This window comes from Solanum tuberosum, unplaced genomic scaffold (assembly GCF_000226075.1).
Source record: "Solanum tuberosum cultivar DM 1-3 516 R44 unplaced genomic scaffold, SolTub_3.0 scf00222, whole genome shotgun sequence".
NCBI lineage: Eukaryota > Viridiplantae > Streptophyta > Magnoliopsida > Solanales > Solanaceae > Solanum > Solanum tuberosum.
The window spans coordinates 985,501-1,000,061 of record NW_006239147.1 but is presented as its reverse complement, the minus strand read 5'-3'; the positions used below and the strand labels follow the sequence as shown (position 1 = coordinate 1,000,061).

The 14,561-nt window shown below is 33.3% G+C and overlaps 1 protein-coding gene across 1 annotated transcript; it reads right to left on the bottom strand.

Moving 5' to 3' along the window:
• Positions 1-3,614: 3,614 nt before the first annotated feature.
• Positions 3,615-14,153, bottom strand: LOC102581121 (CLP protease regulatory subunit CLPX1, mitochondrial-like). Its single transcript, XM_006356476.2, has 15 exons — positions 13,063-14,153; positions 12,467-12,528; positions 12,212-12,300; positions 11,364-11,443; positions 10,440-10,490; positions 9,466-9,540; positions 9,264-9,341; positions 7,516-7,572; positions 6,153-6,223; positions 5,962-6,061; positions 5,739-5,843; positions 4,562-4,624; positions 4,291-4,413; positions 4,059-4,217; positions 3,615-3,928 (listed from the first exon to the last, which is right to left on the bottom strand). Exons 1-15 carry the CDS (start codon positions 13,927-13,929, stop codon positions 3,854-3,856), a joined length of 2,055 nt encoding a protein of 684 aa, XP_006356538.1. The 5' UTR covers positions 13,930-14,153; the 3' UTR covers positions 3,615-3,853.
• Positions 14,154-14,561: the final 408 nt, after the last annotated feature.

Genomic DNA, 14,561 nt, shown 5'->3' with positions numbered 1-14,561 from the left:
TCAATCAGTGTAAAGATATAAATTACGATGCACTATAGGAATTAGACTTCTATGGAAATTCTTTTTTCCTTTTTGTAGGATATATGTGTTGCTTATAATAAATAGTAATAAAACCTCTTTCAACTTAGTGGAGAAATATATTTTGTATGATTGACAATTTGTATGAGGATGGAGCTAAAGAAGAAAAAAAAAAAGACAAAAACAGGTTCATCCATAAAAAATTTCAACACAGAGAATGGCTAGAGTCAACAGAGCAGTACTTCAGTGCACAACCCTCAAATCTTCAAGAACTCAAGTTCTCAACAGACATAGACAAGAAAGTTCAAGAAATGAATGCTAAGGACATCAAAATTCAATTTTGCGCCTTCTTGACAAACTTAAATCCAACACCACACAAATATCAAAGACACACCCACATGCACATACATATATAATGACACATAGAGATAGACACAAACTTAAATTGAGGAAATGGTTCATATATATCTTTGTCGCAATGTTTCTGTAAATGTAGCAAAATGGCACAAATAATAAAAATTAATATCACATAATGTTAACTTGCATTAAAAATATACTCACATAAGAGGAAGGATAAAAAAGAGTATAGTTTTCGTCAAAATCTGAACGAAAAACCATCTCTAGTCATGGATATAATTAGATGAGAATAGTGCAACAGAGCTATATAATACTAATTAAATTAGCTAGGCAACTGAATAGTCAAGAATAAAAATTAATATTCGGAGCACCTTCTCACATTCTCTAGGGAATTTGTATATAATGAAGATAAAATTATAGTTATTGTAATTAAGTTTGCTGATGTACATTGTGTATTAAGTACATTGCATGCATAGTTAATGGGTAGTGGAAAAGACTCAACGAAATTATTTTTATTTATTCTCAATATTATTGAAATTTTAGATTAGATAAATATGATTTAATTAGATTATTACTTAGTGTAGGGGCAAAATGGTAATTCAACTTTCAATGTTGGAGCTTCCCACTTATAATATAATATGATATATAATATGAGATATATGATTAATCTTTAAAAAAGATAAATTTTCTTATTTGTAAATTACAAAAAACATAAGTTCAGGGGTAATAGGACCTTAAGTTTAGTTAAGATGTGTCTCTGAGATTTTGATCATAGTCTAGGGGAATACTAGTGTCTTATCCCATTATTGACGTGCCACTAAACTAATAAAGAAAATTATTGATTATTATTTTGATATTAACAAAAAGCCAAGACAGGTCTTACTCCTAAAACATTCTTCAATATGTCATGAAAAAGTACTAGACCTCTTTCCTTGAACGAAAATAAATTCCCCGTTTCAATGACTATTCTTAAAACTAAATTAGATTTGATTGAATTAATATTAGATATTTAAAAACTATAAAAAAAAAAATACTTTTAAGGAAAAATTATCTAAATATACATTTTATTTTACCATAATCTCTAAAATTTCCTACCATTTAAAAAAGTTTCAAAAATCCCCCCTCGAATACATCACTCCGCTCTCGCTGATACATCCCCATCTCCCTCTCGGATACATCTCTCACCTCTCTGATACTCATCTCTTCCCTCTCGGATACATCTCCCCTCTCGGGTATATCCTCCCCTATGTATAGGATGTCTATTGATGTATCAGAAAGTCCAGTGATGTCTCCGAAATCCATAAATTTTAAGGGATTCTTCTAACTTGAAAAATAGTAGGAAAATAATGTAAGTAGCTATTAACATTATGAGATTTATGTAAATTATACTATTTTTAACTACAATTCTTGTCATGTACTGTTCATATTAAGTGACTTGTTGGATATGACACACCCTTAAAAAAGATAATTAAGGGCATAATTTAAAAATTACTTTCCACTATTATTTTTTTTATTATTTCAAAACTTGTCTCTTAGAAAATATAAAGTAGTTAAGAACCTCATTAGATAAAGAAAAATTATGGAATAAAAAATCCCAACAATGTTTTTTGAACTTTGAATAATTGACTTATTTTGAACTATTAAAAAGTCACAATAATTCACTTAATATGAACTAGAGGGAATATATCTTAAATTGTCCAATCAAAATTCACATAATATGAATCTCAAGAAGCAAAAATATCATAGAAATTGAGCCAGATCGAGTAATAAATAGAAGGAAAAATTGTATGAAATAACAAACATTTAATTGATATTAAATATAATAGCTATAGTTTACTTTATTTCCAATTCGCAGCTACTGTTCCATATAATTTGTGATAGCAATTTCTCCTAGCAACATTTTCTACTCAATCGAATTATTTGTTCCTTAAAGGACAAGAAAATGGCGGTCTGCTTCTTCGGTTGTTGTTACTGAGTTCTTGTTGCTTATTTGTATAAAGATATATACAAATCAAAGCAGTTATTTTCTATCCCCATTTACACCATTTTCTCCTAAAATCTCTCACCCAGATTTGTTTTCTCTCAACCACATTATTTCCACATTATTTTTTATTTTTGAATTTTCGGTTCTTTTCTCTCCTCATTTACACAATTTTCTCCTAAATTCTCTCACCCAGATTAGTTTCCTCTCACTAACATTATTTTTGAATTTTGAATTGTCTCCATTACCCTCCTGAATGTGCTATTAAAATTTCAGGTAACTGCCAAAAACATGTTGAAATCAACTTTATTTATTTTTTCTTTGTATTATGTATAATATTTTTAATTTTTTTCATGAATTTTCATATACATATACAGATTCAACTAATGGAAATTTTTATTTATATACATATTACACACACACATATATATACAACTGAAAAGCACAACAAAAAGAACATATACTTATACAAATTACAGTCAATACTATTTCTTATTTCCATATAGATTTTACATATACACTTATACAAAGAACACATACATATACAAATTACAGCTATATGTACATATACAATGGACAAGCCTAACAAAAAACACATATACATATACAAATAACATCTAATATACAAACGCAATTATCATAATTAAAAACGAACATGACTGTATACATATACACATATAAAAAAAACTGAAACATTTTATATACAAATTATCCAATTGTATAAATGAATTTATACAAAACTGAACAATTTGTATATAAATTGAATGTATCTAGCGAATTATACAAATCAAAAGCTCCATAGAAAACATAAAATTTGCTATGAAGCACAATTATGCAAACTATAACTATAACATACAAATATGGTTTTTATATTTGCTAAACCTAAAATTTACTCTAAATAGAAATACTATTATTCCTTTACGTTTATCGAAACTTGGTGTGATATCTGAAATCACCATCCCCTCCCTACCCACGTCTTTTTAAGAAAAAAAACAGTTTTTTTTACCTTAGTGTGCGGGTCAACTTTCACACACTTCAATTAATTCCACCGTATACCTACCATCTCCCACTAACAACAGATACCAGATAATTCTATCCACCAAAGCTGGGATAAATGGGAAGAATCGAACCTTAGACCTCGAGGTCTCAACTACATAAAATACTTTAAATACTTTGACATCTTATAACAACATTGAAAATTTTGTGAGAAAGATAACACTTCTGACCAGTTTATAAGCTTAGCCAAATCACAGAGAAATATGAAGAATCAAAGTTTTCTCATTGCAAAGAATCGGTACACAGCTTGCTGCCTGCTGCCTATAAATTAGAATGGTTACATTTTCCTCGTATACCGTATTCTATTTTCTATGACTTTGCTGGAAGCAGATTGCTATGTTGTTTTACAAGGGGATCAACACCCTGTATTATGAATTTACATTTTACAACAAATGGAATTTTAACCATGTATGAAATCCTAATACTCTGGTTCTAATAATCTTACATGCTTATTGCTCTCGACGAGACTTCAGACTCACCCTCCTGCACCTCAGTTTCGGCTGCACCATCATTTTCCTAGCAATCAGATATATCCAGATGTCAAACAGTGTGCATGTATGTGGCTAACACAATCTAAGCATGATTATCTTGACAAGAGAAGGGCTATAGAGAGAGTAAACTAAACAAGTGAAAGTTCAGATCGTACTCTTTGATCTACCAAGTCTGCTTGAGCAAGATACCGTTGCAGAGCACCATCTCCCCGAAGTACTTTCCCACCACATCCACGTGCATTTACTGCACCTACCGACTCTTCATCAACCACAATAGCATCTACTCTATCATCTCCATATTTGACATCAGGAATCTGCACATTCAATCAATTGAATCAAATATGAAAAACTCTTGCTCATGACCTTATAGATTTGGACATAGTTTACCTCATACATAGCATCAGTTAAGATGCTTTCAAGCAAGGCTCTCAATCCCCTAGCACCAGTATTTTTGACCATTGCTTTCTTGGCAATCAACCTTAAGGCTCCCTCCGTAAAATGTAGCTTAGTCTAAACAAGCATATGAAAGTCCAAATCAATTAAGTTAAAAAAAAATCAACTCTGGCTTCCGGGTTTGAGGATGTGTATAATCATGATTGAATCTTTTTCTTTCTTTTTTCTTTTTGGGGGTTGTAAAGTTATCATCGTTTGTACTTACATTGTTCATGCTAAATAGCTTTTTATATTGTTTGCAAAGAGCATTTTTGGGTTCAGTGAGGACCTGTAGAAAAAGGAAACACGAGATTAACCACTCGATAATCTGGAAAAGCAGGTAGTTGTAGATCAGAAGTAAAAAAAGAGAGAATCAGGCAGGGACTAGTCAGTAACTAATTAGACCTCAGCCTTGTTAATATCATTTAAGGAGGTGTATAAATTAGAACTAAAAATACACCTACATGTAAATTTTCTAATTGTGTGAGAATTAAAAAGAGAAGTCATGTGCTTAAGACTTGATAATTTGATAAACACAAAATACTTTCAGAACAAGAACACTTGACTTTCTAACTCTAATACTAGGAAGTGATTGAAACAATATTCAGAATGCTAGATAAACTTGACGGGTACCATTACGGTCATCAAAAAGAGGCGTAGTGCCACCAAAATGGTCACAGGTAAGAGGAGTGTTGCCATTGGGACAGTCACCGGAAAGTGTGGTGCTGCTGGAATGAAGAAAAAAAAAGGTATATTCACCCAGGAATAGTTAACAGAAATAGTCATGGCGCCACCCAAGCACTCACAAGGCATTTGATTAGGTGCAACTGGTTACATAAAATATACGTGAATAGTAATTCTAAGAAGAAATCGAACTTAAGAGCATAAATCTGGTCACTGAGAAAATAAGAGAAGACAATATACATTGATGACTTGGTAATTCATGGATGGAAGAGAAACCTGTATCAACCAGTACACACATTTGATATTTATTCAATGTAAGAAAACATCCAAGTAAAGAACTTGAACACTTCTAAAATTCTAATACTAACACTTGTATTGCAACATCTTGTAACAAATTTGATCAATGCATCTAATAAGATACATCAAGTAATAACCAATCAATCTCAACATTCATAAATCTCAGGTCTTTCATAGTTACCAATGAGAAGAGAGCCAACTGGATGTTACCAATATTTGTTCTGCTTAAATCATAAAAGAGCTAGTCCAGAAACACAATTGCCCCAGTAGGTACACTAAGCTTATGAAGAACCAATTGCACAACCCATCAGAATGAGAGAAAACCTCCAATTCTGAATGAGTTGCAGCTTGTTTCCATATACAATGCAGTCCATGATTACGTAGAAAAATAAAAATAAAGGCAACTCAGAGAATAAAAATACCTGAACAAGCTGGTCCTCAGTCAGCGCAGATAAACTAACTAATATAGGAAAACGCCCAATAAACTCTGGTATGAGGCCGTATGTAATAAAATCACTACTTTCTGCCTGCAAACATGAAAATGATATTTTTCAGGAACAGCAACTGACTAGTAAATTCTACAACACACAACTCAAAGTCTAAGACATAAAAAAAAAGAAATTAAAATTGGATCATCATTCTTACAGATTCTAGCAAGGATGATGTTATAGTTGCATTTGTTATTCCCCCAGTTCTCATGTTAGCACGAACTGGAGCTCCAAAACCGATAGAAGAATCCTGTCGTCTGGTAATAAGACCCTTTGTAAACCATCATAACTCACAAAATCATAGTTCCTGATGCAATTAGAAAAAGTAATTTGGAAAATAAAAATTACCTCTCGGAAATAGTCTTCTCCAAATCAATGAATGCGCCACCACAGATGAAAAGAATGTCTTTTGTATCTATCTGTTAAAAAAATGGGGATACTTTTTGAAAATTCATAGGCAGAAGAAATAAAAAAGAATTGAATAACTGAAGCACAAGAGTTGGGTTTTGTTAGTGCCTAAGAATCATCGATGTATTTATTGTTCCAATTCAGAGAAAAGAAAGTGTCTACATGTAGCACCTTACTTTATTTTGTCTGATCTGATTGACAGCACATTAACATCTAAAAGTGGACTTAAGGATGCTAACCATTGACAAATCCATTAATAACAAGTCTTGCTACTTTAAAGTCAGAGCATGAGGTCCAATTTTTAACATCTCCGAATCGAAAATTTTGTCTAACTTATCTATTGATTCCACACCGTATTACCTCCTTTTTGATTAAAAAGTCAAATATTTTTCTTGGTAGACTTTACGTACTTTAAATGTGCAATGTTCACCTTGTCTCTGATATTTACTGTGCTCACATTTCTATAACTTTGTGCCCTATGCTTCACTATGAGTATCCTCAATGCTTCCCAATTTGCCTCTGCCACTGTTCTCTATTTTAATTCAAAGAACTTAATTACAAAGGAATTTTCCTGTTCTGACTCATACACCTCACTTTTTCAGGTAAAGAAGCCTTGTGCTGAATTTCAGCCCATTAATACAAGGGGCATAGTGAGAAGTCATCTATGTTTTTAACTGCAGTGTTCTTCTCCCCAATAAAAGAATGGCAGATCCTACAATTCATTTCATCCACAGTTTTAGATTTTTCAAGAAACGATAGGTCAAAAGAACATCAGCTTGCTGTAAACAATGAGTTGACTGTATATAGTGTTGAGATTGAGAGAAAACATTCAGGCACTATACAGTAGACAAGCATTATTATGTAAAACATTACATTGTATTTTAAGCTTGCACAACTCTGAAGGAAAGGAACCTACAAGCTTTTTGAAGGGATAGAAACATGGTTGTACAGCTCTGGGAACCATTTATGTTGTTTTGTAAACTTTTAAAGAACCAACAAGATTCCATTTAGTATAGAAGGTTGTTTGCTTGTTTACAAGGGCTTCCATTCAAAACCTTATATACTTCTCCTTCCTACCTTCAGTATTGGGAAGAATCAGACTCTATACAACAAGTTACCACTTAGCAGTGTTCATGTTATTTTTGTGGAAGATTCTGTCTTCTGTATGCTGTATACCTTAAGTATACTAGAGTTTTCCATTTACAGAGGCAAATTATAACTTAATCCAAAAACAAAAGGTTGCAGAACTCTGAGAATGGTAACATGGGAAAAGAAGAACCGAACACATTCTCATCCACTTTACCTGAATATTCTCACCACGAGGATGCTTCCTTGCCCCCTTTTCAGGTACACTCACGATCTGGATTAAAGGGATATTTCTGTTAATGCTGGTTAATAAAGGCAGCAGCCTACATCATTAGCTAAACAATGTTGTTTTCAACAGAACTTTAAAGTGATTAAACAGCATGATTGTAATCTAACTGCCCAACTTTTTAAGCACTTATGTTCAGCATCATGATTATAACACTGTAAAAACTAAATAAAACAAAACGTGAGGATAGAGAAGCTTAACAGGATAACAATCAAAGATTTCGACTGGACTATTTTAGAATCAAATGTCAAAATGGAAAAGACAGTCTTTGAACAGCTTTCAAGTTTGATATTTTCAAGAAGCAACACATTTCTTCACGGTGCAATTACCTGCTAGTTTTAGGATGAAAGCATATTCTAGCAATGCCTTTATTTTTAGTGACTGTTCACTATTCAGGCGAGACTATTCAACAATATAAATAAGATGAATGTTTCTTCAACAATAACTTTTTCCAGCATACTTGCCGGGACTTAACTGTTTTGATTTGCAACTCAAGTTATTTCACTACATCATGTTTGAGGGGCATACTGAAAGTCCAGGGAATTAATTAAGTTATATGTTAAATGCATTTTACATGTTTAAGTTAATACTGTAGAATTTTCTTTGAAATTCAGTCATAATTAGGAATCTCAGAATTAAAGTAATTTCTTTATTTAAGAACAATTTTTTTCTTGAGAATGGTTAAGTTTTATTCCAGAGCACAAGGATTATGCTGAATCTGTATAATGTAGCAAAAGTAAGAAACAAAAGTGTTCCCCTTCCTAAACCTGCAGGGATTCCAGTACGTCCAACACTGTATCAGCTTCATTTACAAGGTTCCAAACTACACCAAAAAAGGAGTGCAGTTTTCCCTTATTTAAGAACTTAGTCCAAACTTCCCTCATATGATATAGTCTAATCAAAAATTTCCTTATTTAATGTTGCCTAAACTCCAATATGAGGAGTTCTCATTGTATTCGCGACCAATTCAAGAGAAGTTCAAGTTTTTTTTTTTTTTTTTTGAGAATGAAATACAGATACTGGGTAAAGTTCAAGTTCTTCTTTTATGCGGTCTATCCTAGACTGGTGTCTATTAGAAGATCAAATAGTCTTCAATTCAACCCATGATCATTAAAAGTTGAACCCTTCTTCCAAACATGATAGATGTACATTTTTTTTTGCTTTAATTAGATGGCGGTTGCAATTCAGAATCTACTTTATTTTACAATTAAAGAAAAAGATCTATATTGGTGAGACCAATTAGCCAGGAATATGTTTCAGTCATGTTAGTACGTTAATTGAAGGTCCTATGCTTTTTAGGAGTTTTTAGCTCTATTAGAGATTTTTTTGCCAGTTGAAAATGTAGAGAATTCCATGTACATTTCTTAGATGAATTTAAATGGAGAAATGTGGTTAGTGAGGATTCATATAGCCGACCCAACTTGTTTGAGAATGAGGCGTATTGTTGTTGCTGATAGGATTATATATCCTGATTAATAGCTTTCTAATAAATTTGCAGTAGAATTTAACTCGGCTTTCCCCTAATATACAACTGAAATCTTGTAGCCTTTAGACTTGTTAGCCAGAACATAGTTAAATAATCTGGGAGCTAAGAATAGCCCAAGAGAGCCAACAAATACTTTCTTTTCTTATTATTAAAAAAAAAACTTAATAAATGGTCCAAGATCAAGAGCACTCACAGTTCCTTCTAGCATTTTCAGTAGTGCCTGCTGAACTCCTTCCCCAGAAACATCTCTGCTAACGTTTAAACTCTCGGCCTGCATATGAATAAGATAGATATCAGTTGTGATATCCTTCAAATGTCAGATAAAAAAGAATTACATAATGATCAAATTTCATTAACAGGAGGCATAAAAACAAAAAAGAGGCAAAAGAAAACACCTTTTTTGTTATCTTATCAACTTCATCAATGTAGATCATCCCTTGTTGTGCTGCTTGCACATTAAATTCAGCAACCTGCATATCAAATTGAAAGCTAATAGTTCTTTTCAAAATTTCATAACCTGGTTCAAAACAATAAATAAAAGAGGCTCAAAGAAACAAAATTCTTCAGCAAACATCCCCAATCCAGAGCAAGTTTATACTAAGATTCAAAGAAATGAGACAAAAAGGCCTGTTCACACATAGAAGTATATTTCACAGCAAATTTATCCCCATAGCAAAGTTCATACTGAAACCTAAGCATATTATTAATTTGTGATATTTGCAGATGAATGTGCTAAAGGAAACCATCATTCATTTATCCCTTCTAAGACTGTAAATTAGTATAAATACGAAGGTATAGATCAAATCCAACCAACTCTTCCAATTCCTTCTCAATAGAGAGGTCCCACGAGATCAGACATCATCAAGGAATCTCCACATTGTTGGGATTTATGTTGCTCGGACTCTCCAAAATGTCGACGGGTGCGTGTTGGACCCTCCGAAAATAGTGCATTTTTGAAGCATCCGACACAGGTGCGGCAACATTTTTGGAGAGTCCACGTACATATCAACAATCCACCAATACAGCCAATGTAAACATCAATGAGTTGTCCGATACAAGAGAATGCAATGAATTTAAATTAGTGCAAATATGGAAATTTAGAAGAGAGCAGGAATCACATTCCTAACATCACCCACATATTAGTCAACACTATATTCTAAGTTAAAGTAATACTTTGCTATATAAAGAAACTACTGGCACAATAAAAGATGGGAATAACAATAAAAGGGATGGCATATTAAATGTAAAATGTAAAAAGAAGCATCCTGGTAATAAATCCAACTTTTCTAGAACCAAGAATATGTAGAATAGGACATGCTTAACTCAGCCAGTTATTTGTAAACTTATGAATCTGAAGCAGGAAATATACCGAAAGTAACTTGTACAATATGGATTCGACATCTTCACCAACGTATCCAGCCTGTAAGATAGCACAAAATGCTTCATTAAGGTTAAAAAGATTTATCATCATACTTAATAATGGCTTAAATTTATAATGGATAATAGTATCTTTTTTTTGTCTGATCAAGTAAAAGATTTCATTGATAATGACAAGCAGACAAGGCCATTTTGGCCGTATACAAGAGGTATACTATAAAAAGATGAAACCTACAAAATATGGATATCTCCAAAAGATACCCAATCCTCTATACAAACCGGAACTACATGAGTACACCAAAAGAAAATAAGGGATTGGAGACTACTCCTGAATCGATTAAAGCTCATCTCCACCCCTTCAAAAGCTCTCATATTTCTCTCTTTCTAAATGATTCTCATATATTTCCTGTAATTTAAAGTTTACTGAGATATCCTATCAGTCATTATGTGGCATTGGCATATACTATTTGACACGTTGATAGAGATATTACAGAATTTTCAGATTAGATGACTTTCTAAACTACGATTTGGTAAAATCACAACACTCAGATCTAGCCAAACAAGGATCAAACATGAACTGGGAAATATTCAACCAAATCAACTTCAAACTAGAGTTTCATTATATCTGATCTCTGATTTTAAAAGTTCCCAAACAACCGCTCAGATTCTATGTTCTTTGACCTTCAAGAGAAGAACATCTATGCATTGAGAAAACCGAGTAACAAGGTAAGTCAGACATAACTTAGCTAGAGAGGAGCAATGTCAGTGACAGCAAAAAGGCCAGAAAAGGAGAAAAAATAATTAAAGCAAGCACCCTGCCAGTAAAAGGACAGATTTACACCCATTTATTTTTCATTAAATAAGAACAGAAACAATCAAAGCGGGCAAAGTTCAAATCAAACAGCATCTTACTTGCCTGCGTTAAGGTTGTTGCATCTGCAATAACAAAAGGCACATTCACAAAACGTGCAAGCGTTTTTGCAAGTAGTGTTTTCCCTGTTCCAAAAGCAGAGTTAGAAAGTTCAAAGTTTCACAACTTCTTCCACACAGATAAGCAATTGTCGGCAGAAAATATTATTGGATAGTAAGGACACACCTTAGTTTGGGGAAGCTACAAACAAAAGCATAAAATGAAAATGAGTGCATTCTTAAAACAATCTATATTTATTGCAACTATTACTGTGTTACAGAAACTTAATTCGTTTTTAGTACAAGGACCGACACAAAAAGAAGAAAACGAGAAGAAAGTCCAATTTTCCCTTGTTCGGTTGGCAGACAAAACAAGAAAGCGTGGACAAGGTATTCTGATGAAGAAAGAATCAGTATCTGCAATGAGAAAATGTCTTCTCATCCATTGTTTTACAAGGTATCATTTCTCATTAAGCAAAGGGGAAACACAAGTTCCCACTTCCCACATCTCCTTCCTTTTTACAGTCCCAATTTTCCAAACATAAATTAGAAATTTCTCAATTTAGGTTCTCAAATTCGGAACATCCCTGATAACAAGCAATATCGACTTACACAAGGTCTCAACATTTCTAAGGCTAAGCAAAAGTTTAAGGAAGCAACAAATGAGTACCAGAATGAAAAACGGCACATTCACAAAATTAACTAAGTTTGCAACTAGTTTCCTGAATCAGAAAACCTAAATTTGGACTTCTTTAGTATAGAGACTTCTGTCACCTGACAATCTCTGAAGGTTCTTAGGTTAAAGATTTGCATAAGTAACAGACTGAAAGTACAAGAACGGAAGTTTGATTTTACCTGATCCGGTAGGCCCCATCAAAAGCACATTGCTTTTTTCCAATTCCACATTTTCTTCATTATCGTCCTTCGGCGATTCTGCTCCAGACCTAATGCAGAGGTAAATAAATATGGTTCATATGGAGAAAATAAAGTAAAAAGAGAAAGGAAAAAGAAGATAAATTTTTCAACAGGATAAAAAATTATCATAATTTAGAAGGAAATGCTGATCAGCAATAAGCCTTCAACAAATCATGAATCAAATGGATTGCTTACCCTTTCTGCAATGAAGCATGGTAAATCCTTTTGTAGTGATTATAAACACCCACCGAAAGCACCTGCCATATGAATCACTTCGTAAACAAAAGACAACATAAAGACAAAACACAAGTTTGACGCATTTATTTTATGTCACACCTATTGTGCAAACAATGACTTTAGAGAGAGTTCTACCCTATAGTCCTTCTCTAAAGTAGGATAGAGCGACACAAAAAACATTCGCCTGAAGCATAAGCATCAAAGTCCAGTTTACATTTCAATTCCCAGGAACAAGCATTCTAGATATGCATCTCCTTTAGCCATAAAATGCAAAATAGAAATATATTCATGCTCAAAACTCCCAGCAACAACAATTACAAAAAGATCACTTTTTTTTTCTTTTGAGAAGGAAAATAGCAAGTAACAAAGAGATTAGTAATATGAAATTGCTGCTGATTAAAGTTGCAAGTTGAAAGTTCAATTGGATTGCGCACCAATAGATAGACTCATTCAGTTGCTTGATCATAGTCATAAAGTTCCAACCTTTCAGTATTGTGTAGTTCAGTGAAGAAATAATGACTACATTGGATTAAATAAGAAAATGAAAAACAAACCTTCTTGGCACGCTCTTGACCTATAACAAACGTATCAAGTCCCTTACAGATCTCTTTTGGTGTTGGCAGATTCTTCCCCAAATTAGACCCACCCCACCCACTCTTCTCATCACTACCCTCATCTTTACCACCCCCATTTTTCCCTTCAGTTCCATTAGCCCGTATCAGATTAAGTCCAGGAGCAAATGGTGGACCTGGAGGTGTATGCACAGCCAGCCCATTACCAGGTGGTGTCCAATTTTCAGGAGGCTCACCACCATACGATTTCAACGACTCCCAAAAAGACGGCTTCTGTCTCTTCCCATTATCTTCATCATTATTCACTCTCTTACCATTCCCATTCCCTTTCATCCTTCCAATCTCAAAAAAACTACCTTGAAGTGGCGCCATCTTATACGGTCTAAAATAATAAGCCGTTTTACAATTAGGGCAAAGATTCACAGCCTGATAAGGACCTGAACCTGCTTCACCTTTCGAATCAGTACTATTATTATTACTATTACTACTATTACTGTTATCATCATCATCATTAGAAGGAGGAGGAGGAATGAGTTGATGATTTCGATTAGAGAAAAGAAGATCCATATGCTTAGAACAACGAGGACAATAAGCTTCCGCCCTAATCCTTCTCGGAGCAGTTCTATACTCATCGGAAGAACCACCACCACCACCACGGTCCCATTTATACCTTTCTTGCACCCCAATTATAGTCTCTCTCCGCTTCACATGTAACCAATTCACCAAATTCCGATACTGCAAATTTCGATGCTGCAAATTCCGATGCTGCTGCTGTTGTTGCTGGTTTCGAAAAATCATATTCCTAAATGCAGTATATTTTACATTTCTCCATCTCCATAACCCAGACATCCTCAATACTCCTTCTTCTTCTTCTTCGTAGTTAATCCGAACAATATAATCAAATCAAATACCATAAATTAAAGGATTTGGAATTGGGATCTGTGAAGAAGATTAGTATATTATTATGATGAGTACAGGGTGGTATGTTTTTGTTTTGTTTTTTTTTGTTAGTATAACTGAAAAAAAGGAAGAAGATAAAGGTGAGAGCTTTTTGTAGGAATAAGAAAAAATTACTAGTTTCGAGTTTCGACCCAAAAAAAAAGTGTATAAAGGTTAATTAATGGACAAAAAATTAGTTTTGACCGCGTCATGATTTATTTCTATAAATTCTCATATTCACTCTCCATGGATAACAGTTACCATCCACTTACTCTGTGAACTACCGCAGTTGATGTTGATTACACCATGTCATTTGTTTGTTTCTTTTAATTATTATTTACACTCGTGTAATTCCTTTTCTTTTCTTTTTTCTCAACCAACATTCCACTAGTATATTTTAAGGATCCATTGGTCATTACATATTTAAAGTACTTATTTGAGAAATTTATTTGGATTTCTATAACCATATACATGCATACACTATATATAAATAAAATAATTTGCGAGCAATAACATAATTATTTTCTTATTATATTTAGCGG

Bases quoted from the DNA above. Each gene is read 5' to 3' on its own strand.
- LOC102581121 (XM_006356476.2), bottom strand. From the start codon at position 13,929: ATGTCTGGGTTATGGAGATGGAGAAATGTAAAATATACTGCATTTAGG. The intron at 10,491-11,363 runs GCAAGTAAGATG...GCTATCTTACAG, and splicing joins ATGCAACAACCTTAACGCAG to GCTGGATACGTTGGTGAAGA. The intron at 3,929-4,058 runs GTACGATCTGAA...TCTGATTGCTAG, and splicing joins CAGACTTGGTAGATCAAAGA to GAAAATGATGGTGCAGCCGA.